The sequence below is a fragment of the Ovis aries genome, chromosome 3 (assembly GCF_016772045.2).
Source record: "Ovis aries strain OAR_USU_Benz2616 breed Rambouillet chromosome 3, ARS-UI_Ramb_v3.0, whole genome shotgun sequence".
Lineage (NCBI taxonomy): Eukaryota > Metazoa > Chordata > Mammalia > Artiodactyla > Bovidae > Ovis > Ovis aries.
This window is the reverse complement of record NC_056056.1, coordinates 193655173-193683168: the sequence shown is the minus strand read 5'-3', so window position 1 is coordinate 193683168 and position 27996 is coordinate 193655173. Positions and strand designations below refer to the sequence as shown.

The 27996-nt window shown below is 38.4% G+C and overlaps 1 protein-coding gene across 1 annotated transcript; it reads right to left on the bottom strand.

The window, feature by feature from the left end:
- Positions 1-27996, bottom strand: LOC101115359 (sulfotransferase 6B1-like). The gene is made up of 6 exons (XM_027965977.3): positions 27334-27996; positions 25446-25630; positions 19298-19424; positions 8887-8981; positions 8548-8734; positions 1-1251 (listed from the first exon to the last, which is right to left on the bottom strand). The coding sequence occupies exons 1-6, from the start codon at positions 27476-27478 to the stop codon at positions 1133-1135; spliced, it is 858 nt and encodes a 285-aa protein (XP_027821778.1). The 5' UTR covers positions 27479-27996; the 3' UTR covers positions 1-1132.

Here is a 27996-nt window from a genome sequence, read left to right as displayed (position 1 = left end):
TCCAAAAGAAAACATTTTATTCATAACAAGTATGTCTATAGAGAAGACTGATCAAAATCTAATGGTTACTGAATTGTGATAAACTTGCCACAAAAGACTCTGAAAGTTACTAAAAATGATTAACAATACATTGAGATACAGAATCAAAGTGTTTGGCTGAATTAACTAACTCAATCCATGGTTTTGCATTTATAGCTCAGAGTCATATACAGTACAGTTTTGATTTTCCATTTAGCCTTGAATTAGATAATATGGCCAAGGTATTAACAATATACCATAGATATTCAAAACTTGTCTTTTGTCATTTAGGTAATAATTCTAAAATAAGTTCACTGAAATTTCATCAAAATGTCCTCTAGGCTAAAACTACAGAATAATATTCATTACAGGAGAAAATTATGGAGATTGTATTAATGCTAGAAATTCTTCTGGGAGAAAGCCTACATATTCAAAATACTGTAAAAACTAATAAATAATTCAAGGAAACATACCTTTCAAAACTGAAAAGTAAGACATTTTGTAATTTGACTTTATTAAAGATAAAGAAAATACTGGAATGTCAAGCCAGTATGAATTTAAAGCTAAAGAATATTTTTCATTCTTCATCCTCACTCATATACCAGACTATCATTTAATATAATCTATTAGGAGTTGTCTCCTTAATAAAATGATGCTTGTCATTGTATGACACTGGAGAACATTTTTACACAGACACTGGGGAATATTGAAATAAAAAATGTTTGTCTAGAGGTCATGATGGTCTAAATAGGCAGAAAATAATTTCTTCTCAGACATTTATTATTTTGGTTAACCCCATACCTCTTTTGCTCTACATTAATGCAGCTTATAGAACACCCACAGTAATATTTTATCTCTAAATAAAAGTAATCTCCTTGTCTTATGAACATCCTGAAAGCAGACATATAATTCAGCCATGCAAAAATTGTATACTTCCTTTTATTAGTAATTATCTGTCCCCAAATAGGCTAATAATTGTCTCTCACACATGACACTTTCATAAGGTGTCTGGTTTTCACTGCAAGAAATATCTGCTTTCCACACTGGTGAAAAATATGTATTCCCCAAGCACTGCCTTGCATAAAATGGAAATTGGTTTCATTTCCCATTTATATTAAGAGTAATCTCCAAAGTGTTTTGCTAGTTCACTATGCTTCATTTTCTCTGTGAATAGTTCATCAAATACTCTCTTCTGCTTGGAAGTGAAGTAGTTTATCCAATCACCCACTGCCCCTGAAAAAAATCAGAAATAAATCAGACAAGAACCAATTTAAATGTATAGTATGTACAAAAGGAAGTTGTCAGATTCATATGAAAATGTGAGTAATTTTATCTCTTGCTGCTAAGATGGTAGGGAACTATTCTTTTCTTCACTTGCTTGTCTGTTATTTCTAATTTCTTCAGTAATTGCATATTAATTTGTATAGCTTGAAAAGTTATTTCTTGGAAAGGAAAATAAAAATATATAAATACCTTAGGTTTTACTATAGCAGGCAAAGAAGGATCTCACCTAAATTTAATACAAACGGAAAGCAGACAAAGTGGACGCAATGATACTTCATTTATTTTTCTACCTCTTCACCTCTGCAGTCGTAATGGGGCTGATAACATACTATAGGGGTGGTTCACTGGTCTCATTTTAGGAAATTTTCTCTTACAAAATTGGTTACAGAGAGTTAAAAACACAAATACCAAGTTACTTGTATGACACCCTTACTTTCAATATAAGGTGTCCTGAAATCGAAATAAGACATACACGTCACATGGTCTTTTGGCCTCTCCTGATTGTTGGAGTCACCCTCAAAGCCTTGGCCACTGCATCAACCCCATAAGACAGCCCTTCTCACCTCCATCACACACACTACACCAAACGTCAATCCTTGACCTCGGGGATCATGGTCCTTTGTAACTTTGGCCCCAGGCTTCATCCCTGGGGTCTAGTCTAGGTGCACTGGAGCTCAAAATACATCTCTTTATCCCTTTATTACAGACTGTCTTGGGCTTCCCAGGTGGTGCTATTGGTAAAGAACCTGCCCACCAGTGCAGGTGAGATAAGAGACATGGGTTTGATCCCTGGGTTGGGAAGATCCCCTGGAGGAGGACATGCAACCCACTCCAGTATTCTTGCCTGGAGAATCCCATGGATGGAGGAGCCTGGCAGGCTACAGTCCATAGGGCCGCGCAGAGTCAAACACAACTGAAGTAACTTAGCATGCATGTACACAGACTGTCTTAGATTATTCTCTGTAATCTTTTCTCTCCAACTAGCGTATCCACTCTGTCAAGTTAGGGACAGTAATGCATTGTTCATGTGTAATCCTGTAGTACTGAGTCAGGTGCTGACCACATGGTGGATGTTCAAAACCCATGGCTTGACTGAATGTCAGACAATGTCACCTACAGCAAAGAAACAGGTAACGACCTAAGAAATTTTTGCTGTTGTTGATTCCTGGCTCAGAAGATTGAGTTTAAGAAGTAAAGCGGAACTCTTCTGTTTGGGGGTGAAGAAAAAGGAAAGAGAGTCATATCAGAGATAGAAGATCCCAGAGTCAGGAAATGGTATTGCTTCTGAAACACATCATCAGTTGGGGCACAAGGTCAACTTCATGAGATTAAGGTGCCTGGCTCTTAGAAAAGCAGTGTTAATACTATCAATTTACTCAATATTCTTTCATCCTTCTTGGCTCTCCTTTCTGGCTTCTTATATTAATTCACCTGTAACATTATCATCTTTCTTTTTACATTTGACCTGACTGCTCTGTGCTTGGTTTCTGATTTATTCTTTTACTCTTTCTTCTACTTTTTTAAATAAAAAATATTTAAAGAATAATATATAGGTTTCAGAAAATACATATCTATAAGCAAAAGAAGATAAAAATCAAGAAAATACACCTAGTTCACATGGCTGATAAATTGGTTAGCATGCATTCTTCTAGATGCTTTTCTTTGCAAACATATATAAGCATATAAACTGCATTTAAAATCATACAATTATAACCTACTTTTCTCATTATACTTCAACCGTCTTCCAATATTACTATTTGTACACCTACAATGAAAGTTATCCTGAGTAGAATAATCCCATTTGGATTCTAATCTTGACTCTGCCAACTACTAGTGGTATGATATTGGATAAGTTATTCAGATGCCTGGTATCTCAAAAAAATCACATGAACAGCATTCTAAAAGTCTGTTGCAAAGTTTTAGATAATTCAAATAATGTTGCTGGCATAGAATAAGTGCTCAGTAACACTGGCTATTCTTCATCTAGCATTTCTCGTTTTGGTGACTCCATCATAAACATGAATGCAACTTAGTAGACTTAAATTTCTGATTAAATATATTAAGTGCCATTAAAGTGCATCCAGGGTTTTCATTATTACAAGCAATATTGCAACATGCATCCTGTCCATATATATTTCTGTACTCCCGTAATATTCCCCCTAAGTTTTAGTTTGTATGGGCCTTTGGACTTCTGACACTTATGTGAACTACTCTGTACCCTTCCTTATCACCTGATCACTGTGGCCACCATAGTAATTTTCTAGAATATCAGCTCCATTTCTAACTTCAAAGACAACTGCACACACAAATTCCCCTCTGAAAAGTAAGGAATAGCTCTGTTCACCACGGAGTCTGAATCAATAACTTTAGTCATTTGGTTGAAATGATTATTTTCAAAGGATGGATTCCCCACTCACTCCCTCTCCATCCAGCCATTCAAGAAATGAAGTGAGTGGTCTCTATTGACCCATCCTTGTGTATAATTACTTATATAATTCTAATTTCCTAATTGGCCCTCAGGGGGACTAGTTTCAGAGAGGCTGTTTCCACTGTTACCTGCGGTTTTTTTTTTTTTTTTTAGATATGAAATAAGGAAACTACTTTTAGGGAGAATTTAAAGGTGTTAGAATTACTGTTGCTAGTTACAGTTATGTTGATATGGTTTCACCTGGTCATATTTTCTAGGGTCACTAGTTGGCAAGTCAGAGATTAACTCATTGGAGTAAAATTTCTCAAGCTTGCAGGATAAGCCATGTGAATACTGAGTATTGCTAATCAGATCTCAAAGGGCAAAGATAAAAGACATCAACAGAAGTACTGGATTAAGGATCAGAATGTCCTCATTTTTCAGCATTCTCTTTACCATGGACCCTCCAAGTGCCTTCCTGTTTCTCTCTACTCTTTTCTTCATGCATCCCTTTCTACGTTCTGTCTTCCCTTTATCATCTCTTCCTCTCTCCTTCTAACCCTTCTCCCTACCCTGCTTCGATATCTTTCCAATACTGTCCTCCATTCTTCTGCTTAAGAGTGGTCTTTCGCTTCTGCTTCTCTTATTTAATCTCTTATCTCTCTAACCTCCACCTCAATGTGGTTTTCATCTCCACTGCTGGAAACTTATTTCTCAGAATTCCATAGAAACTGCGTTCTCAGAATTCACAAATGGTGAACAAATGGTCATGTTTGACCCTGGTTTTTCTTTCTACTAATTCTGGCTGATCTCTTTTCTTGGCTTGTCTTGGGCTGCTGACGTCAGGGTTCTTAGGATTTCCCCCTTCTACCCTTTCTTCACTAGTTCCTCCCACTCACCCTGAACAATTTTACCTAATTCCACAGTCTGGTGATGGCTCCTAAACTGACTTCTCAGCCGAGCAGCACCCATCAGTGGCTCACTGCCACTACCCAAATTGTAACCCTCAATGTTTCTTACCTGCACTATTACAACAACTTCTTAATTGCACTTTCTGCTTCTGCTTTCACTTTATTCTAATCAATTTTCTACTCTGGTTCTATTTAATTTTATAGCAAACAGGTCTGACTATGTCAGGTCCATTCTTAAAACAGCAAACAGACCTCACAGTGTCCATCAGAGATTTTACTCTCTGGCCATAATATTTCTCTCTCTCATTCTGCTTTATGTATCATCTATCACTTTAGAGTCCTGTGGAGTGCAAGGAGATCAAACCAGTCAATCTTAAAGGAAATCTACCCTGAACTTTCATTGGAAGGACTGATGCTGAAGCTGAAGCTCCATTACTTTTGCCACCTGATGCGAAGAGTCAACTCATTGGAAAAGACCCTGATGCTGGGAAAGATTGAGGCAGGAGGAGGGGGGATGTCAGAGGAAGAGATGGTTGGATGTCATCACTGACTCAATGGACATAAGTTTGAGGAAACTCCAGGAGTGGATGAAGGACAGGGGTGTCTGGGTGCATGGGATTGCAACGAGTGGGACTCCACTGAGCAACTGAACAACGACCACCACTTTAGCACATGGCACTACCTGCTCCTTCTAGGAGACACCATCTAATTCCATGGTGCTTCTGAGATTTTCTTCTTGCTGTTGTCACTTGATGGAATGTATTTCCTCCTGGCATTTTCTTAGTAAAATCTTGCTTATGCTCTCAGTTTCAGATCTGATCTCTTCACCTATTTTGCTAGGCAAACATTTTCTCCTTTAACCATATAGATTCACATTTGCTCGTATTTTACTATACAGTTGTCATTACCTTATATTACTATCTAGATTATGATCTACTGAGTGACAGGTCAGTATTTTATCCAATCATTGAAATCTATTCAATTAATAAACCTGATAGTTTATTAATAAATATTAGGTAAATTTTTAGGAAATATTTTATTAATAAACATTTGATAAACATTCAAAAATAGTTTATTAGTAAATATTGGTAAATAAATATTCCTTTCTCCTAGCCCTCATTTTTGCAACTCTAAGGAAATTTTTAAATGAACCACCCAAGAGAACAAAAGTAATCTGTAAAGTTAAAACAATATCTGGTCTATCAACACATGAGTTGGCCAACATCCTGGAATGTGAAGTCAAGTGGGCCTTAGGAAGCATCACTACGGACAAAGCTAGTGGAGGTGATGGCATTCCAGTTGAGCTGTTTCAAATCCTGAAAGATGATGCTGTGAAAGTGCTGCACTCGATATGCCAGCAAATTTGGAAAACTCAGCAGTGGCCACAGGACTGGAAAAGGTCAGTTTTCATTCCAATCCCAAAGAAAGGCAATGCCAAAGAATGCTCCAACGACCACACAATTGCACTCATCTCACACACTAGTAAATTAATGCTCAAAATTCTCCAAGCCAGGCTTCAGCAATACGTGAACCGTGAACTTCCAGATGTTCAAGCTGGTTTTAGAAAAGGCAGAGGAATCAGAGATCAAATTGCCAACATCTGCTGGATCATCAAAAAAGCAAGGGAGTTCCAGAAAAACATCTATTTCTGCTTTATCGACTATGCCAAAGTCTTTGACTGTGTGGATCACAACAAATTGTGGAAAATTCTGAGAGAGATGGGAATACCAGACCACCTGACCTGCCTCTGGAGAAATCTGTATGCAGGTCAGGAAGCAACAGTTAGAACTGGATATGGAATACCAGACTGGTTCCAAATAGGAAAAGGAGTACATCAAGGCTGTATATTGTCACCCTGTTTATTTAACTTCTATGCAGAGTACATCATGAGAAATGCTGGGCTGGAAGAGCACAAGCTGGAATCAAGATTGCTGGGAGAAATATCAATAATCTCAGATATGCAGATGACACCACCCTTATGGCAGAAAGTGAGGAGGAACTAAAAAGCCTCTTGATGAAAGTGAAGGAGGAGAGTGAAAAAGTTGGCTTAAAGCTCAACATTCAGAAAACTAAGATCATGGCATCTGGTGCCATCACTTCATGGGAAATAGATGGAGAAACAGTGGAAACAGTGTTAGACTTTATTTTTGGGGGCTCCAAAATCACTGCAGATGGTGACTGCAGCCATGAAATTAAAAGATGGAATTACTCCTTGGAAGGAAAGTTATGACCAACCCAGACAATATATTGAAAAGCAGAGACATTACTTTGCCAACAAAGGTCCGTCTAGTCAAGGCTATGGTTTTTCCAGTGGTCATGTATGGATGAAGAATTGATGCTTTTGAACTGTGGTGTTGGAGAAGACTCTTGAGAGTCCCTTGGACTGCAAGGAGATCCAACCAGTCCATTCTAAAGGAGATCAGTCCTGGGTGTTCTTTGGAAGGACTGATGCTAAAGCTGAAACTTCAATACTTTGGCTACCTCATGCGAAAAGTTGACTCATTGGAAAAGACCTTGATGCTGGGAGGGATTGGGGGCAGGAGGAGAAGGGGACGACAGAGGATGAGATGGCTGGATGGCATCACCACCTCGATGGACATGAGTTTGAGTGAACTCCGGGAGTTGGTGATGGACAGGGAGGCCTGGTGTGCTGCAATTCATGGGGTTGCAGAGTCAGACTCAACCGAGCTACTGAACTGAACTGAACTGAACTGATAGGCTTGGTGGTAAAAGAATTTGCCTGCAATTCAGGAGACCCGGTTTCAATCTCTGGATCAGGATGATCCTCTGGAGAAGGAAATGGCAACCCACGCAGTATTCTTGCCAGGGAAATCCCATGGACAGAGGAGCCTGGTGGGCTACAGTTCATGGGGTTGCAAAGAGTCAGACACGACTTTAGTGACTAAAAACATACACAGTTGAGGCAAAGAACAAATAAATGTGTGTTTTAGTAAGAAACCTGAGTATATGATACAAAGAATTTTGTTTTTGTAAGTTATGAAAAATATGAAAAATGTGAAAACATTCTCTCCCCAGATCTGGAGTATAATACACAAGGATTTCAAAATACTTATATATCCAGATATACCCAAACTGTTTCTAAGTAAAACGTTAGCAATTCATGGAGGTTTATTTCCTTCTCTCTGTGTTTCTGGCTTCCCAGGTGGTTCAGTGGTAAAGAATCTACCTACCAATGCAGGAGACACAAGAGATGAGGGTTCGACCCCTAGGTCAAGAAGATCCCCTGGAGCAGAAAATGGCAACCCGCTTGAGTATTCTTGACTGGAAAATTCCATGGACAAAGGAGCCTAGTGGGCTACAGTCCATGAGGTCGACACGAATCAGACATGACTGAGCACATGTGCACTCTGTGCTTCTAGGCAGAGGAATATCCCCAGATAAGGATCCCAGCTTTTCTCTCCACCTCTTCTCTGCAGGGCAAGCTCTTTGATTGGTGAGGTTGGAAAAATGCCCTGGTCACATCCATCAGCTCTTTTTTCTCTCTTAGAGAAAGCATGTGTCAGGTACTGCTCTGTACCACACTCTGAGTGTCCTGTGCCAGCAGGGGTCACGACTATCTTGGAGTGGCTACGACTAAGTGAACGTGTTTGTAAAATTCAGGATCCATTATGAGCTGTCATACTAGGCTGCAGACCTGAAGCACATTCTTCAAGTTGCTTTATCATTTCCATCTGTTTGACACCTGTGTCTGTCTCTCAGTTGGTTCCTAACTGGGCCTGGGAATCTCAACATCTGGAAAGAATGTAACTCAAGAATTTCACTTAATAAACCTTCACTAAGGGATAACAATGCACAATCCGCTGTGCAAGGTATGGAGTGAACAAAGCTCAAACAAGACATTAAAAATGGCAAAATGTAACTACTTCCGAATATAAATCCAGGCAAAGCATCTTATCTCTGACTTACCTTTCCTAAATACCAGGTTCCTGTTAGAAGTGAGGGCACAGATGGTGTGATTTGGATCACAGTTTTCTTTGGCTGTATTATTTTTCATTTCAGTGAATGATGTTTTCCAAACAATCTGATTAATCTCACTGTCAGTCATGTTTAAACCGAGGAAAGTAGCTATTTTCCTTATGTTTTTAGAAGGATCCTGAGCAAACAGCAAATAAATAAATATACACAAAGCGTAACTCATCAAAATATCAAATTCATTCTCTGAAATCTGAAAATGGGATTCATTGATTGATTTCCTGTTTTAATTTTACTTAAACTTTAATTGTTGAAATGGCAGAAAAGACTTACTTTCTTCATCTCTTCATAGGATATAATGAAAATGTTCTTAGCATTTTTGTGTTCTTCCCAGCTTAAAACGTGATCAAACCAGGATCCATATACAACTAGAAGAAAAGTGAGTTGTTGTGTTAATATTAAATGTGTTAAAAAGCTTTCATTAAACATTATAGCTTTGCATCCCTGGGTTCTTCCCACTTCAGTGAAGTAGTCGGTGTAAGCTACACACATACTAGACTCTGGAGTGAAAGAGTTTTCCTTCAGAGAGCTCAGTTTCATCATTTTAACTATTAATAAATACACTATTGTGAAATGAAGCTGGGTGGTCACTTCTTTTAATTAGGCTGTGGGTTTTTTTTTTTTTTCTTATTTCCAGTAAATATTCTTTTATCATCAGAAGTGACAGCAGAACTAGAAAGACACATTTTTTCCCAAGAATTGTGTTCTGATATTTACTTTGGATCTTGGGAGAAATAGGGGGGAAAAAAATGAGAATTTATCCTTTTCTTCCTGTAAAGTGACATGAGTTTCATAATGATAAATTCTTAATACAAAAACCAGACAAACTTCCTCAAAAAATTCTATTCACAGTTCAAGGCTGAAAAACACAGTCTCAGGGATTTCTCTGTAGTTGATATGCTCTCTTTATTGTTTTGTTAAATTGACAGCCTTAAAAATCTCTTAAGGCTTGAAAGTAAAATATTATCATGCAAAATAACCTCTAAGTGATGACTGAAAACAGTGAGCAACTTCTCACCACAGAAAAGTTGACTAGCTTGACAATCTAAAGCATAAAATATAGTCATTTAAAATACTACATATGGGACTTCCCTGGTGGTTCAGTAGTTAGGAATACGCCTTGCAATGCAGGGGGCAGGGGTTTGATCACTGGTTGGGGAACTAAGATTCCACATGCCTCAGAGCAACGAAGCCTGCGCTCCACTCTTACTGAACTCACACTCCACAAGTAGAGAGTTTGGGGGGGCGGGTAATGTAAGATCCTGCATGGTGACACCACAAAGATTCCATGTGCCTCAGCTAAACCTGATGTAGCCAAATAAATTAATAAACATTAAAAATAAGTGACTATGTGCTCAGGCGTGTTTGAATCTTTGTAACCCCATGGACTGTAGCCCACCAGGCTCCTCTTGTCCATGGACTATTTTGGGCAAGAATACTGGAGTGGATTGCCATTTCTTACTCTAGGGGATCTTCCTGACCCAGGGATAGAACCCACATCTCTTGTGTCTCCTGCATTGGTGAGAAGATTCTTTACTACTAGTGCCACCAAATGAATATTTAAAATAAATAAATAGACAAAATACTACATATACATATTTCCATGCCTCTGATGAAATGAAATTCAGTTTTTATGACAAGACAAAAATTTTAACATAAAATGCTTTCTCTGTCCATTTGGCTCTCCTCCCTTCCCTTTAGAATATATTGCGCATCTCCAGTCACCTGGCCTCCTTAGGTGGTACATTCCTTCTTAAACATATAAAGGGTCACAACTCCTTAGGAAATAATTTTCCCCCTTAAAGGGGTTATGATGGCTCATAACCCACCACTCACTTTGTATCTGTAGATCTGGATCGTGTCAATTGTCAATAATACCTAATTTGACATATAATCCTTGGTTTCAAAACTGTGCTTTGACCTCTAAGGGTCAAAATAGTCATCAGAGCTTTCTGAAATAACTGTCTCATGAGTGATAATCTTCAGGCTGGCTTGAATGAAAGTTTCCACTTCTTAGATTGACTGTTGATCAATATTTCCTCAATATGCATGGTGTAGCTGGCAGGACACCAGAAAGTATCTGGAGTCTACCTGAACCTGTACTTGGTATCAATGTGGACACATTGAGCCCCTCTGGCTTCTTGGTACAGTTCAGATGTTCTGGTGCATTCTCCTGCTATCCAGATCTCATTGCTTTTAAGTGGTAATCCTAAAAATGTTATTGGAGTTGTTTTTTACTTCACTGAGACTTGGAATCTTAAGGCATACCAGTGCATTTTGGGGGAAGCGACCACAGGGGGCTTTGAGCAGGGAGCTCAGGAAAATGTAGGTGGCTGGGTTTTTGTTATATTTGACTTAAATTGAAAAAAAAAAAAAAAAGGTGGTGATGTATGTTTTAAACAAACCATTTGCTAGTAAAATGAGAGACAGAATTATTCAGCTCCAAAGAGCAAGGGAACCCCACTACAACCATTAAGTAAATATTACTCTTCCAGGGACACATGACAAAAAGATGGGTCATCTTGTAGATGGTGATTTTAGACTATTGAGAAAACTGAGACACATGTAAAACTTGAACTGACCCACTTTGGAGAGCTAGACTCCGAAGCAGCATGCATCCAATTCATCACACTGTCCTCAGAAAATTAATCAGATCATATGTCATAAATAAATTAGGGTGTCAAGTTGATAACAGGCAATTGTGCCTCAAAAGCCAAATAGCTCCCAAATGGACAGCCACTTGTGGGGATACCAGCTGAGTATATGTATGCTTGCAAGTGTTTATTTAATTGTGAATTAAAAGAAAACCTGCCCTGAAATGATCAAGATGGGGCTCTTTTTGTCATTCCAAAACTGAGTTTTGTGGGCACGATTGGGAAAAGCCTGTAGAACATCAGTTTTTTACCATGTCAGTCAGTCTTCTGGATCCCTGCCTGCAAGGTTTACTTTCTCTTTTCTAAAAATTAAGTTAGCAGGGGGAAATATTTGTAGGGTTAGGGCTAATTTCTTGGATCCTCTGAATTGTAAAGACTTAGAGAACTCCTATCCTATCCTTTGAATTGTAAAGACTTTCTTTAAGTATGGAAGATCCCCTGGAGGAGAGCATGACAATCCACCCCTGTATTCTTGCCTGGATAATCCCATAGTCTAGGATAATCCTCTGGACAGAGGGGCCTGGCAGTCTATAGACCATGGGCTTGCAAAAAGTCAGACATGACTGAAGCAGCTTAGCTCAGAGAGCTCCCTTCCTAAAATATCGCACCTATTTTAATTGGTATGCAGAAGTCCCCAAAGGATTCACAATTCCAAAATAGCTTCAATTTGAGATTCTTTATAAAGAGTTCTAGGAGAGTCACCTTAAAAGGACTTGTATGATCAGTTACACTTATGTAAATAATCAGGCCAAGTTGATTAAAATAGACTTATTTTGTAAATAATTTAGTCTTAATTTGGCTATGTTTGGTAGAAATGAAGGTAATTACTTTAGTAGAGAGAAAAAATATCATGTTTAATGGGCCATTAATTTCTACTGTTGTTGTCATTAAGGTTTTTTGTATTTACTACCTAAGATTTACTTCTCAGATGGCTCCTTCTTGCTATATTACCATAAATATTGTTTCTGAAACTTACTATCACAGTAATCCATTTTAGGATGAAGAACAGATGCCCCATGACCTGTAACTGGGACATTATGCATACTGGAAAAGCCAGGTAAAGGAACATTGATAGTCATGATGGAAGGGACCCAATCAGCCCTCTTCTCCTGAAAGAACTGCAGATCCTATTTCTGACACCTGCCTAAGACCATCACTACGAGACCAGGATGAGAAGACAACATCTGAAGTAGGCAGCTAAACCAAGATGCCACACCAGGTTGGTATACTAATTACTCTGACAGTTGTTCATTCTTTTACTTATGAACCAAATATATGTCTTCCTTGGACTCAACTGTTTGCAAGTTTCAAAAAAATCAATCCAGTTGCTGGGTTTGTGGCCAACTGCCTATGTCCAATACTCCTAGTTTACGCTGGTGGCTTTCTCTTCTCCAAGGTTCTAGCTGGATGGCTCTTACAAATTTTACTTTAGGAGAAAGAGACTCCAGTACTATGCAGGCTAATGCTACAGCCAATATCACTGAGTGAGACCCTACTACCCGGCCAATTAGTGACACTTGTTCTGAACCTGGTTGTAAGTACTCCTTTACACTAGATGATTACATGTTGGAAAGCAGTGGATTTATGGAACAAGTTTTGGGCTTGGCCTTCCTTTGGTTGGTTAGGAAGATGCACAATTGATTTCCCCTGGGCTCAAGGTCACCTACAGGAAGTCTTGGAAACAGCCCCTGTCAATCTGCCTTTAATGCAAGCATGCAGGCATTAAAGCATTGATCAGCTTTCCAATGGTATGACCATTTGGCTGTGATTCTCTTTCCTTCACTTGGAAGGGAAGATATCATTAATCACATAGAGGCTTTAATGAAATTTACTCAGCAAGCTCTGAATGATAGCAATCAAGCCATTAGCTTGCTCAGTTTGGAAGTTTCCACGATGAGAAAAGTGGCCCTACAGGATTGCATGGTCCCGGATATTGTAACTCCTTCTCAGGGAGAAACGTGCTATAATACTGAATATTGGGTTTTTATACCTGATGAGTCTTCTAACGTATCTTGTCTTATGACACCCAAAGAATCAATTTTCCCCTATAAAAGATCCTTTTCCTGATCTAAGGAACATACTAGGAAAATGCTATGGTCTAGGAAGGGTTTTGGCTTTAGTCTTTACTAATGACATAGTAATTACTCCTATTGGCAATTTTGACTACTGTTTGTGTAACTTATAAAGTTATCATCAACTCCTACGAAGTTAATCATCTCTAAACAACTTGAAACTGTTTTTCATATCTACAGCTCTTTAAAAAGTAATGAACATACACATGGATGCACACGCAAGGAAAAAGTTGGCATTAAGTACTATGGACAACTGAGAATTGACTATTTCCCTTTGCCATTTATCTTACAAGTACAACCTCCTAAAAGGAAAAACAGAATCAGGTTATCAAGATTTGATATCAAGGGACACAGTGGACTCAGACTAGGTAAGCAACTACCCTGGCATCAAGGGACTAAATATTTGATCACCTAATGCTTTCTATCAAAAAATTAATCGTCAAGACTCACAGACTTAGAGAATGAACTTATGGTTGTCAGGGGGAAGGGATAGTTAGGGAACTTGAGATGGTCATGTATATATTGCTATGTTTAAAATGGATAACCAGCAAGGACCTACTGTATAATACACGGAACTCTGGTCTATGTTATGTGGCAGCCTGGATGGGAGGGGGTTTGGGGGAGAATGGATACATGTATATATATGGCTGAGTCCTCTCACTGTTCCTTCAAACTATTACAACATTAATTGGCTATATTACAAAATTTAGCAATACAAAATTTAAAAGTTCAAAGAAAAGAAAAAGATACATGTTCAGATAATAGCCATTAAAAGATAATGATCAAAAGCAGGACATTGGTGAAATAAAGCTCATATTTTATGGTAAGAGAAGAAAACTTTAAACATCAAAGTTTGCCTGTTTGGGCTTTCTCTCTCCCATTTAGAGGGTATTGTGCCTCTGTATTAACCAGATATCCTTAGGAGACAATGTTCCTTCTTAATCTTGTATGAAGATTCAAGAGTCATGATGATTCAAGACTCACTTTGTACATTTAGATCTGGACCATGTAAACTTTCTATTACACATCATTTGACATATGATCCCTGTTTCAGAACTTATATAACTGTGCTTTGACCTCGAGCAGGTGGAACAGTCCTCAGAGCTTTCCCAAAGTCTGTCTCCTCGGTTTTAATCCTCAGGTTGAATTAAGTAAAATTTTCCATTTTTTCTTAGATAGACTATTGATTAATTTTTGTCAACATTTCCTTATCATCCAAAGATTTAATACTGGCTCAGTCTTGGCTTCCCCAGTGGCTCAGTGGGTAAAGAATCCACCTGCAATGCAGGATACCCAGGAGATGCAGGTTTGATCCCTGGGTTGGGAAGATTCCCTGGAGGAGGAAATGGCAATCCATTCCAGTATTCTTCCCTGAAAAAACCCATGGACAGAGGATCCTAGTGGGGCTATATAGTCCATGGGGTCACAGAGGGTGAGACGTGACTGAGTGACTAAGGATGCACAATGCCTCAATCCTAAAAGAGCTATATTACTAGCAATTTCCTGAAGATTTGCTGACCACAAATTCATTTAGTCAACATTTATTAAGCTATTAGTGTCTGCCAGACATTATGATATACATTTAGAACATTAAATCTTTGATTAAATTGAAGTACAACAAACTCTAAGCTAACTGCAATTTTTCATAGCTTCACCTCATGAGGAAGCAAAGAGCAAAAAAAAAAAATAACTATAATCTATTTTTAAAGCAAGAATTTCCAAGACTACAATGGTATCATTAGAGTATCAGCCCAATTTTCTACTCCATGGACCCTGAAGACTGTGTAATAATAATGGTGCTAAGAAGAGCTTTCCTGATACAATCTTCAGTTATTAGCAATCTCATTGCTATTTCAGTGACTTACATAATACTTTCTCTTACACAATACTTTATCTTAGAATTACCCAAATTACCATATCAGTGATAATAGTTTATCTGCTAAGAATGGCCAACCTTTTCCTAGGCACAAGAACACATGTAGGAGGAAGATTGATTTTCTCTCAAACTTAGGAAGTCCCTGGAATCCTAAACTATGCTTACAGATTCAATCTGTCTCACCCCCTCTCCCTAGCAGCTACAGTCCAGCCCTGGTGATTAATGTCACCTCCTAGAGTTGCTAGGGCTTCCCAGGTGGTTCAGAGGTAAACAATTGGCCTCCAATGCAGGAGACATGGATTCAATCCCTGGGTCAGTAAGATCCCATGGAGAAGGAAACGGCAACCCACTCCAGTATGCTTGCCTGGGGAATGCCATGGACAGAGGAGCCTGGCAGGCTTCAGTCCAGGGGGTCACAGAGTCAGACACGACTTAGTGCCTAAACAACAACAGAGTTCCTGAGGCTATGAAAGCTCCCAGTACTGTCAGGAGAGCCTCTACTTCTATTACCAATAAGCTGAGAAGGGACACAGACCCAGCATCACACCCAGTGATTAGGTGTAATTGACCTTGTCCATTATGGTTTTTCTGTAGGAAGCGTATTCCAACATGCCCCAGATAGATTTAAGAATCAACTTTGCATAATAGCCTGATTATAATTTGAGAGCCAGCTATTCTACTATCGACTAATCAATTCATTCTCTACCTTGTTCCAAAAGGATGTAAGCCAGCCAAAAGAATCTAAAGAAATTGGCTGCCTGTGGCGTTGTTACTAATATACGAAATTACAGTTTTAGTTTATATTTTAATCAGAATCCTCATTGTCTAGGTCATTAGTAGACCTCTGGCTTTAAAGAAAATACAGTTTCCAAAACACATTTGGAATCTTCCTTAATGGGAAATGTTTTTCTGCACATTCTTCACGTAATACAGAATTATTCTACCTCTTCCTGGCCTTAAAATATGCCAGGATGGTCCTTCCGCTATCCAAAATTACTCCCTCTTCTAAAATGCTCCTGAATAGAAGTTGTTCTTTCTCAACCAATCCAAGTGTCTTAGGGTCTGGAGAGTGAGTCATAAATTTCACTGCTTCCTACCAACTTCTAGAACTTCTCTCCCCTAAAGAATCCAAGCTCCTTTGGGACTCTTGTTTTTCAATATACTGCTCTTTCCATCCTTGTCTCAGTCAGAAATCAACCTTCCAATCTCCTACAGTTACTGAAGATTCTGATTTTAGAGCAAAACCTTAATGGGTAGCTTTTATAATCCCCTTTACTCTGACCTTTTTTTTTTTTCTCTTCATTTTCTTGCTTTTATTTATCCCCTCAACAATTGACTTGCCAATACCTTCAACTTTTTTGCTCCTTTACTGTTTATTTCAATCATCAAAAAACACCCAGTGTTTAAATGAAGCAATTCCTCTTCTTTTCTTCTCTCTTTGCTGCTGAGTTCTGCTGGAAAATTTACACAACTCTGTTTATAGCACTGCAAATTCATTTTTCCAACCTTAAAGGCCCCAAGTTTGCCCAGCAAAACTATTTGTCCTACATTAACACATTCTCTTATTCTTCACCTCAGCTATTTCAAACCTCCCACATTTTCTGCAAACCTTGTACCCCACTCTTATATCCTGTTATAATGAGGCTCTTGGTTACTAGTTTCTAGAAAGCACTCTGATGACAGTTAACTGTCGAAAATGAAACTTGCCTAGATGAAATAGCCTAGGAAATATAAAGTCCTAATATAAAACTGGAGAAGGGGCTGTAGGGGAAAAAAGTAAAATACTAATATTGCATTGAGATATTAATCTGTTGGGATATTGCCAGAACACAATGTATAGTTATTATGTAATTTGAAAACCTAAAGTGTATTTATAAACTGAAAGAGAAAATTTAATGATTAGATAAATGTGTAGTTATGTATATCTCCACTATCCTATCTGCTCATATCATGTGTATTTATATTTATGGTTTGGAGTTGGGTCCAGGGTATTTTGATGTCTCAGCTATAAATTAATCTTTCTAGGTAAATATCTACTTGTAACATTTCCACCCTAATGTGAAACTATGTGAGTCTTTGTGTGTTTAAATGTCTATGTCTAATAGAATAAGGGAATAGATTTCTACAACAAACTTTCGCCTCTAAATAATTCTACAAAATAGATAATTTTAAAAATCCTATTCTATGTTAGGAGTCTGAACCTCAGAACAGCTAAGCTAGTTGCTCAAAGTTACATATGGAATAAAAATAGTCAGGACTTGATCCCAGTTCTACTGTCTCCATAGCTTGTTTTTTCTACTACATCATGTCATTTTGCAAGAGAAATAACCCTCTCCTCAAAAAGTGACTGAAGAACATCTTTGAAACACAGTCACATACATATAACCACTGCAAAATGATAGAGATGTTGCCAAATGAGCCCTCATGTAATGGTGACAGAGGTGGTGAACCACAGTCTATAGAGTTGGAGATGAACATAGCTTTTCTTTTCTTAAAGAAATGCAGACTTAAGATCTGTTTTTCAAAAATAATTTGCGTATTTAAACTCTGCTTATTCCAAAAATGGAATTGAGGCAGAGTGAGGCATGCTAACAATCTTCAAATATTTAGAGAGCTATCAGGTGAAAGATGAATTAATTATCAGAGGGGTAGTTTTTGTTGTTTTTTTTTTTTCCAGATGAGTTATGACATAGTGGTCAGAGCAAAGATTTTTGGATTTGACGTTTAAGTATCAGCTCTCCTCCTTATTATTTATGCTTCTGTGGGAAAGGTATTTGGCCTACCAAAGTCTTCATTCTCCTCACCTGTAAAGTGAGGGTAACACTCACTTTATGTGTTTTCTAGTGAGGATGAAATGAGATTGTGTTTGCAGAGTACCTAACCAAGTGTCTGTATCACATGGTATGTGCACAATCTATATCACATGGGAAGATTTTTAAAAACATCTTAGCAATACCAATACTGAATGTGTTGCTTTAGGGTATTAGGAAGGGGTATGAACTTGTCAAGGTTAAGAAGTTCAAACTTAGCCTCTACAGTTTTGGGGGGGGGTGTTGTAAATGGGGGTGTTGTAAAGGTGCTTCAAACATCAGGTGGGTGTTTAACATGACCAGATGACCTTTACTATACCTGTCATTTCTGAAATTTGATGATTCTACCAAATATGTGCCAATAGATAGGGAACAAAATAGAAAGAGGAGTTGAAACAGTGTGAGCATAGTATGTTCTTCCATAGCAATTATCACAAACCAAAATATTAAACCTTGTTTCTGGTGAGTTTCCCATGTCCTCATGTTAAGGTTACTCTTGCTGTGGACTCTCTTGAATTAACAAGCAAAAGCTTGACAATTCGCAAGTAAAATAGTGAAATTAGTAATTAAGCCAAGTGAGAGAGAAGATCCTCAGGGAATATACCATTTCTAAATTGTGTCCCTTTCGGATTCTTTATCTTCTTACTATATTATTTTTGTTTAATCAAAGCCCTGGGAATTTAAAAGAGTTTTTTTTTAAGTGCTCCAGACACCATTGAGTCAGGGAAAAAAGAATAAATCCAAGGGCCATGCATGGTGGCACGCCCAACATGTGCTGTGCAGCTCAACAAGTAATGCATCACTGAGGTGTTTTCAGAATAAATTACTTTCTTCCAAGTGTCAAGACGGCAAATTGTTTCACATGTGCTATACCTGGGGGGGTTGGGAGTGTGTGAATGTACTGTTTGACATGATTTATTTTCCATACAGGTATATATAAGGCATGTTTCAAGCTACCTGTCTAGGTTTCAGCTGTAAATCACTGTACTTCAATCAGTGAATAATTACTTCAGGGAACAGACTGAGGGTATATGAAAATAATGCTTGATCAGAATTAATTTTTGTTTCTGAAGACATGAAAACCAGCTAACAAGTTATTGCTAATATGTTCTACCCCTTGGTGATAAGAAAAACTATGAAGAAACAAAGTGAGAAAGAATTTGCACAGAAGAAGCAAAAGAATAATCTATTCAAATATATTTCTGAGAGTGTTTTCATCTTGAGTGAAGATATTCTCTGTATATTATGAATAAAAATCACTGTTATACTTACCATCTCCTTTTAGGAACAGCTCAAAAAATTCATGCCAGGTTTCAATGCTAGGGAGATTAGGGTTATCCCTGTAGTAGTGGAAGAATGAAACAGCTATATCTTTTGGATTCCTAATGACGTAGATAATCTGTTAAAAAAAAATCAATTTATTTTTGTATGGAAGTAGCCCCAAGACATGCCCCAAGACACACAAAGAGTTGGACATGACTGAGCAACACTTTCACTTTTCACTTTCATCCATTGGAGAAGGAAATGGCAACCCACTCCAGTGTTCTTGCCTGGAGAATCCCAGGGATGGCAGAGCCTGGTGGGCTGCCGTCTATGGGGTTGCACAGAGTCAGACACGACTGCAGCAACTTAGCAGCAGCAGCAGCAGCCCCAAGACAAAACATTTCCTAAGGGAAAGTAGCAGCCACACTTACCTGTGCAAGTCACACTTTTTGGTAGCTTCAGCTGATTATTAAATACAGACTTAGATACCAGAGTGTCTCAAAACTGAAGGTGCATAAAAATCATCAGGGGATCTTGTTAAAATGCAGATTCTCACTCAGAAGTTCCAGGATGAGGCCTGGCATCGTGCATTTGTAGCAAGCTCCCAGGAGATGTTGACACTGCTGGCCCACTGACCAGACTTTTTGCATTTATGTGCTAAAATTTCGTCCTATCTTTTCAGGGGTAGACTTGAGAAAGTCCTCCTCAGGTGAAGGACAAGATTAATATTTTAATGTCGATATATGACAAAACATGATTTACATACAAGAAGATTTCTTACAAATTATCCATATTTATAGAAAGAATAATGTTCTGGAATTCCTTTTTCTACAATTTAATCAGCTAAAGAGTAAAGAGTCTGAGATACCTTGCCAATTTATACAAATACTGCAACTGCAATTTAATTTGATTCAATAAATATTTATTTAATACCTATTGTATGTCTGGCTCAGCTGGTGAAGGATCTGCCTATAATGCAGGAGACCTGGGTTCGATTCCTGGGTTGGGAAGACCCTCTGGAGAAGGGAACGGCTACCTACTCCAGTATCCTGGCCTGGAGAATTCCATAGACTTTATAGTCCATGGGGTCACAAAGAGTCGGACACGACTGAGCAACTTTTACTATTGTATGTCAGCTAGTGTGCAAAAATGTTCCAGAGCCAAGGAATAGAATAATGAGCAAGACAGAAATGATTCCTGCCTTCTCAAAACTTGCACTCAAGTGATGTGTGTGTGTGTGTGTGTGTGTGTGTGTGGTGCACACGCTCGGTCATGTCTGACTCTTTGCGACCCCATGGACTGTAGCCCACCAGGCTCTTCTGTCCACAGAATTTTCCAGGCAAGAATACTGGGAGTGGGTTGCCATTTCCTCCTCTAGGGGATTTTCCTGACCCAGGCAAGTGAAGGAAATGGATAATTAAATCCACTTTTGACAGTGCAGTGTTATGAGGGTTACAATAGTGAAATACAGAAAACTACGCTCCAGTGTTCTTGCCTGGTGAATCCCAGGGACGGCGGAGCCACAGGAGCATATAAAAACCTCTGGAAGCCAATGTGAGAAGCCTGGCGGTAATAGGACTGTCCCCAGTCAAGGTCACCATTGCATGAGTACCAGATATTCTAAGTTGCTTTTTAATTGAATATCAGGGAGGACATATTTGACTTAGATAAGGAAGTGTTTACTGAGTCATTTTTTATACATAACTATCTTTCCCTACTGTGTTCATAGTCCAGGTATTGTGACCCTCATTAACAGCACCTGCTCCTCTTTACTTGAAAGATACACAAAGACCAAGACACGCAGGAATGAAGAGCCACCTTTACCCCCGCAGTTATCTTCTCTTTGTCCCAAGAGATAATCATGGAAGAACACAACAACTCGGGCTTCCTCTAATTGCATAGGCTTCCTGGGCAGATTCACAGAACCTCAAGGCCCAGACACCACAGTTTAAAAATCCACCGCTCTAGCAAGAAGGAATACATGGCAGAATTGTAAGCCTTAGACATCCAGTTGAAGACTTTATTTTTTGATAAAGAGAATAAATTTTTAGGGACTTTGAAGAACTCTTCCTTAAAGTTACATGTCAGTATGATCTAGTGGGAGGGACAGTGCAACCCATTAACACATATTTTACCAAAAAAAGTTAAAAGAAGGTGTTCATGTGCAATGAAGAATGTTAAATAGTGTGGTGCGTATACAAATACAAAATCACTATGTCATACATCTGAAACTAACATACTGTTATATGTCAATTATACACACACACACATTATGAATGTCTCCTAAGAAATTATAAAAATTATTAGGGAATATGAAGAAATATGAACAGAATATAATATAAGAAATATGAACAGAAGGTAGAATAGTACTCTGGAGAAAAAATTAAATATTAACTGAATATTTAAAAAGTTAAATTTCCTTAAAAATTAATTTAAAAAATTTAATATTAACTAAATATCATGTGACACAGTGGTAAAAAACTTGCCTGCCAATGCAGGAGACACAAGAGATGCAGGTTCAATCCCTGGTCTGACAAGATCTGTGGAGAAGGAAACGGCAACCCACTCCAGTATTCTTGCCTGGAGAATTCCATGGACAGATAAGCCCTGGTGGGCGACAGTCCACGGGGTCGCAAAGAGTCAGATACAACTGAGCAGATACACAGCGTGAAATGGGCTGAAAATGTAAATTTCATGTAAGAAAGTTTGGAAACATTCAAAAGGAGAGCAAATGTTAGGAAGAAAATATAGGAGGCCAAGGAGGGTTGAGAGCGGATAGAGAGCAATGGGAGGAGGAATTTCCTATCTGTCCAGCACTACACGGGTGGTTAAGGCTCGCCCATCCTCCAAGCTCTTGGGGCTCAGCCATGAGCAACAGAAGACAGGTCAGTGACTTGGCATTCCAAGGACAACCAGAGAGTCTCAGTCCCCATTAAAGGGTGGCAAAGAAAGGATCATACCTTCAGGCTGTAGTGTTACTGTGGTGGTTTTAAAAATACCCAGCTATAATCCTGGAGAAGGGCATGGCACCCCACTCCAGTATTCTTGCCTGGAGAATCCCATGGACAGAGGAGCTTGGCAGGCCGCTGTCCATGGGGTGCAAACAGTCAGACACATCTTAAGCAACTGAGCATGCACACACACACACACACACACAAACACACACACACCCCTTTTCTGAGTTTTGGCTTCTTTGCTTATAAGAGGAAAAACAGATATTCTTGTCACTGTTGTAACTTTTATAAAGCACAACTTAATCTCTGGTGGCATTTGTTATCAGTGTTATTGCATGGAAAAGAAATGCAAAAAAGCAAAATGGCTGCCTGAGGAGGCCTTACAAATAGCTGTGAAAAGAAGAGAAGTGAAAAGCAAAGGAGAAAAGGAAAGATAAAAGCATGTGAATGCAGAATTCCAAAGAATAGCAAGGAGAGATAAGAAAGCCTTCCTCAGCGATCAATGCAAAGAAATAGAGGAAAACAATAGAATGGGAAAGACTAGAGATCTCTTCAAGAAAATTAGAGATACCAAGGGAACATTTCATGCAAAGATGGGCTTGATAAAGGACAGAAATGGTAGGGACCTAACAGAAGTGGACAATATTAAGAAGCGGTGGCAAGAATACACAGAAGAACTATACAAAAAAGATCTTCACAACCTGGATAATCACGATGGTGTGATCACTCACTTAGAGCCAGACATCCTGGAATGTGAAGTCAAGTGGGCCTTAGAAAGCATCACTACGAACAAAGCTAGTGGAGGGGATGGAATTCCAGTTGAGCTGTTTCAAATCCTGAAAGATGATGCTGTGAAAGTGTGGCATTCAATATGCCCACCAATTTGGAAAACTCAGCAGTGGCCACAGGACTGGAAAAGGTCAGTTTTCATTCCAATCCCAGAGAAAGGCAATGCCAAAGAATGCTCCAACGACCACACAATTGCACTCATCTCACACACTAGTAAAGTAACGCTCAAAATTCTCCAAGCCAGGCTTCAGCAATACGTGACCCGTGAACTTCCAGATGTTCAAGCTGGTTTTAGAAAAGGCAGAGGAACCAGAGATCAAATTGTCAACATCTGCTGGACCATCAAAAAAGCAAGGGAGTTCCAGAAAAACATCTATTTCTGCTTTATTGACTATGCCAAAACCTTTGACTGTGGAAAATTCTGAGAGATGGGAATACCGGGCCACCTGACCTGCCTCTGGAGAAACCTGTATGCAGGTCAGGAAGCCTCAGTTAGAACTGGACATAGAACAGCAGACTGGTTCCAAATAGGAAAAGGAGTACCTCAAGGCTGTATATTGTCACCCTGCTTATTCAACTTCTATGCAGAGTACATCATGAGAAATGCTGGGCTGAGAGAAGCACAAGCTGGAATCAAGATTGCTGGGAGAAATACCAATAACCTCAGATATGCAGATGACACCACCCTTGTGGCAGAAAGTGAAGAGGAACTAAAAGCCTCTTGATGAAAGTGAAAGAGGAGAGTGAAAAAGTTGGCTTAAAGCTCAACATTCAGAACACTAAGATCATGGAATCTGGTCCCATCAGTTCATGGGAAATACATGGGGAAACAGTGGAAACAGTGTCAGACTTTATTTTGGGGGGCTCTAAAATCACTGCAGATGGTGATTGCAGCCATGAAATTAAAAGACGCTTACTCCTTGGAAGGAAAGTTATGACCAACCCAGATAATATATTGAAAAGCAGAGACATTACTTTGCCAACAAAGGTCTGTCTAGTCAAGTCTATGGTTTTTCCAGTGGTCATGTATGGATGTGAGAGCTGGACTGTAAAGAAAGCTGAGCGGTGAAGAATTGATGCTTTTGAACTGTGGTGTTGGAGAAGACTCTTGAGAGTCCCTTGGACTGCAAGGAGATCCAACCAGTCCATTCTAAAGGAGATCAGTCCTGGGTGTTCATTGGAAGGACTGATGCTGAAGCTGAAACTCCAATACTTTGGCTACCTTGTGCGAAGAGTTGCCTCATTGGAAAAGACCTTGATGCTGGGAGGGATTGGGGGCAGGAGGAGGAGGGGACGACAGAGGATGAGATGGCTGAATGGCAACGCTGACTCAATGGACATGAGTTTGAGTGAACTCCGGGAGTTGGTGATGGACAGGGAGGCCTGGCGTGGTGCAATTCACGGGGTGGCAAAGAGTGAGACATGACTGTGCGACTGAACTTAACTGAACTGAAAGGTTGTTAAGTGTACCAGACTCCTTTTCTATCCAAATCTCTCTCTCTTAGATAGTCTATTTGAAATGAAAATGCTCAATTGAGTCAAGCTGTAATCAGCTTAGTATGCTTTCACCTTTTCTGATAGCTTTGCTTGGGATAAACACAAACTCCATGACATCTACCTCTCCTGTGTTAGTTTTATTTGAACCGGAGAGTTGATAGTATACATGGAGACATTATGGTCATAGAGTTATCATTGGAAGATCTGCTTTGATGTATGGACATTTGGTAGGTTTATTTATTCATTTATTTTTAAGAATATGACTGACATTGTTTAAAAGGCATCATTACTGGGAAATTGTTTACAGTGGACACGTGTGTCTTGCCTTTGCTTTACAAATTTTATCCTCTTTTTTTCTGATCCTGTATTCTCCATGAAAACAAATTTTAATAAAAAATACATGGAAATAGAAAGAAAACTTTTAAAATTGAAGTAACTTTTAAAATAATAATGTGAGGACTTTAAAAATGAAATAACTATTCTTCAGTGTTATATATTACATTTTACTTTTTATTCTTTCCCATATAATGTTTTGCAAAAATGAGAGATAAAACAATTAAAATAATATTATTAAGGCAGTTTTTCTTTTCTCTGGACATCAATATTTAAAGAAAATGACTCAAACTAGATTCAGAATAGAATAAGACATCATCTAGCATAATTACAGTTGACATACTAATGTCATACTCAGATTTTTATGAGCCAGATACTGTGGCAATACCTATATACTCATTTTCTTGTTTAATGTTCATCACACTTCGTGACATGAATACTATTATCCTTCTGTTAAATGAGGACACCGAAACTCAGAGAACATCAGCAGTTTTCAAAGGTCACACAGCTTGAAAGCAACACAGCAAGAATCCAAGTTCAGTTTTGTGTACCCCTGAGCCTCCGTCCTTAACCATTGAACTTACCTTGCATTGTTTCTGTTTAATATTCATTGGTAGCATGCTGTAGCTCAAATGCGTTGGAATAACTCTAGTCTCACAGTACGTTTTTAGTTCTTCGAATTTAGAAATGTCTCCCAATTCAATAGGAGGTGTTAGGGTAATTCTAGCATTGGGAATGTTCTCAATGATTTTTGCAATCCAGTGAGTGCCTTCATAAGAAAATAAAATGAAATGCATTTTTAATCAAATGATACTCAAAATGAATATAGAAAATGGACAAGAGGTTATAAAAGCAATGACTACATTAGTTTTATTATAAATAGTTATCACCTCGACACACAGATAAACCTGTTGGAGCATTTGAGATGTTAGTTCCCTTTGCAGGAAGAATCACATTTTAAAGATCGTGAAGAGTAATGAAAACTGTGTATGCTGTTTCCTCAGCCTGAAATACTCTTCCATGTTACTCCTCACTTCTAGCATTTTCTCCAATTCACAAACACACAGATCTTTTCATTCATGCTTCCTGCTGGTGCTGCAAGCTCATGCATCTTGCTCTTCTAAAAACTGCCTTCTGAGTCCCCAGTTCCCTCTTCTAATTGCTCACCCTCTCTGTCTCTCGGAAGCAGCACACATCAAAATAAAGTTGTATTCATGTCTATCTCCCTAGCTCCCTGCTGAATACAGACATGGAATCTTGTTTTTGTCTGCATGCAAATACAGAGCAGTTGTGCAAACAAAGCATTTGAACAATGAAGGAATGCTATATCCAAACATCAAGGGGATGCAAATTTACTACCAGGAAGTCTGGAAGAGATACCACTTTATCTTACCGAAAGCAAAGGAGGATATGCTCCAGTGGTGCAGACTACAGAGAACTGGAGCAGAGAAGTAAAAGTTTGGGTGGGGAGGATGTTTTGCTAATTTGAAAGCAATGTTCCAAATTGGTTTAAACGAGGCTTAGTTTCCATTTATCTCATAATTCCAGTTAGATACAAGATGAACAAACTTATAGTTGAATAAATATTTAAACAGTGCTCTAACATTATGTTTTAAATTTAAAACTACTTTAGATTATGATATTAATAGTCTTAAATATGTATAATAGTCATATAAATATAACTATATAGTAATGATATTTGCATTGTTTTAATTAAATATACTGATTTATTCTGATAAGAAGAGAGAATACACAGTTTTGTGCTGCTGAAGGGGACCTCCTGGCAGCTAATGGAAAATGCCAATTTATAGGCAACAATAAGTCCAGGGACTTCCCTGGTGGTCCAGTGGTTAAGACTCCAGGCCCCACATGTAAGGGGCCCAGATTCCATCTGGAGATTCAGCTCCCTTATGCTACAACTAGATCTAGCATCTGGGAACTAGATCCCTCATGCTACAACTAAAAATATCCCCCATGCAGCAACTAAGATCCAGTACAGCCAAATACATATATTTAAAAATTATGTCTAGTGGAAGCCTTATATATAGTTGTTTGTATATGGTATAAATTAGCCACTTGTTCTTATCAGCCCATAAGAAAACAATTATTTATTTACAGATCAATCATTAAGTACAAATTGAACAAAAACTATTTATTTATCACTATGCCTGGCTTAAAGTATGAAGAGAACTTTATAATGTTACAGATATTATGCTTATTATATATTAATATCTGTATGTCTTTGTGAATAAAGTCAAAACAAAAGTGTGCTAAAGCTCTAATTTTTTAAATTGAATTTTCTCAAGGCACATTTTTTGACTTTCTAATCAAATTTTTTCATGAAAATAAGCATTTAAGGTACTTTAATTTCCAGCAGAAAAATTCTGAAAAGTAAATGTTTAATAAAACTTATTACATGTATTATCATTCTTGTATATCTACATTCTAAAGATACATTGAAATAAACTTTACCAGATTTTGGATAGGAAACCAGAAACACATCATCCTCTCTTGCCTCAAAAGAATCCAGGGAATTTAGAAGTTCTTCTGAAGACATGGTAGAAAAGATGACTCCCTTGAATTTATGAAGAACACTTGACTGGCCCTTGGATGACATCTTTCATCAAATCACTTGAAAAGTATTTACTAAACACTAACTTTACACAAGGCACGGAGCAAGTGTGATCCTTGATTTTAATCCCAGCTCACTGGCAATGTAATCACTGAGCTGACATCCTAATTAGAGGATCATATATATACCTTTTGCAATTCTTGACAAGAGTAATTTTTAAATGATAACTGAGCCAAAGTCTACCGTGAAAATGATATTATCTGAATGTTACTGATAACACGTGTTACAAAATATTCCCTCCAACTTGACTCAGACAGTTTCCATACACAGCTACCAAGCTACCAGAGTGTAATCATTACATTAAGGGACTAAGGTTCATCAAATCCTTGGGCCTAAGTAAGGAGAGACTTTTAGTGGCTATAATGGATTATTTCATTGTGGTAATGTCTGGAAAAATTGAACTTCTTCTGGTTAATATTAGCACACAGTAGAGGAAGCAGTTGGTATTGGATTTCAGGAAGAAAAGAGGAATAGAGTAAGAAAATACAATTTTTTCGAGGAAC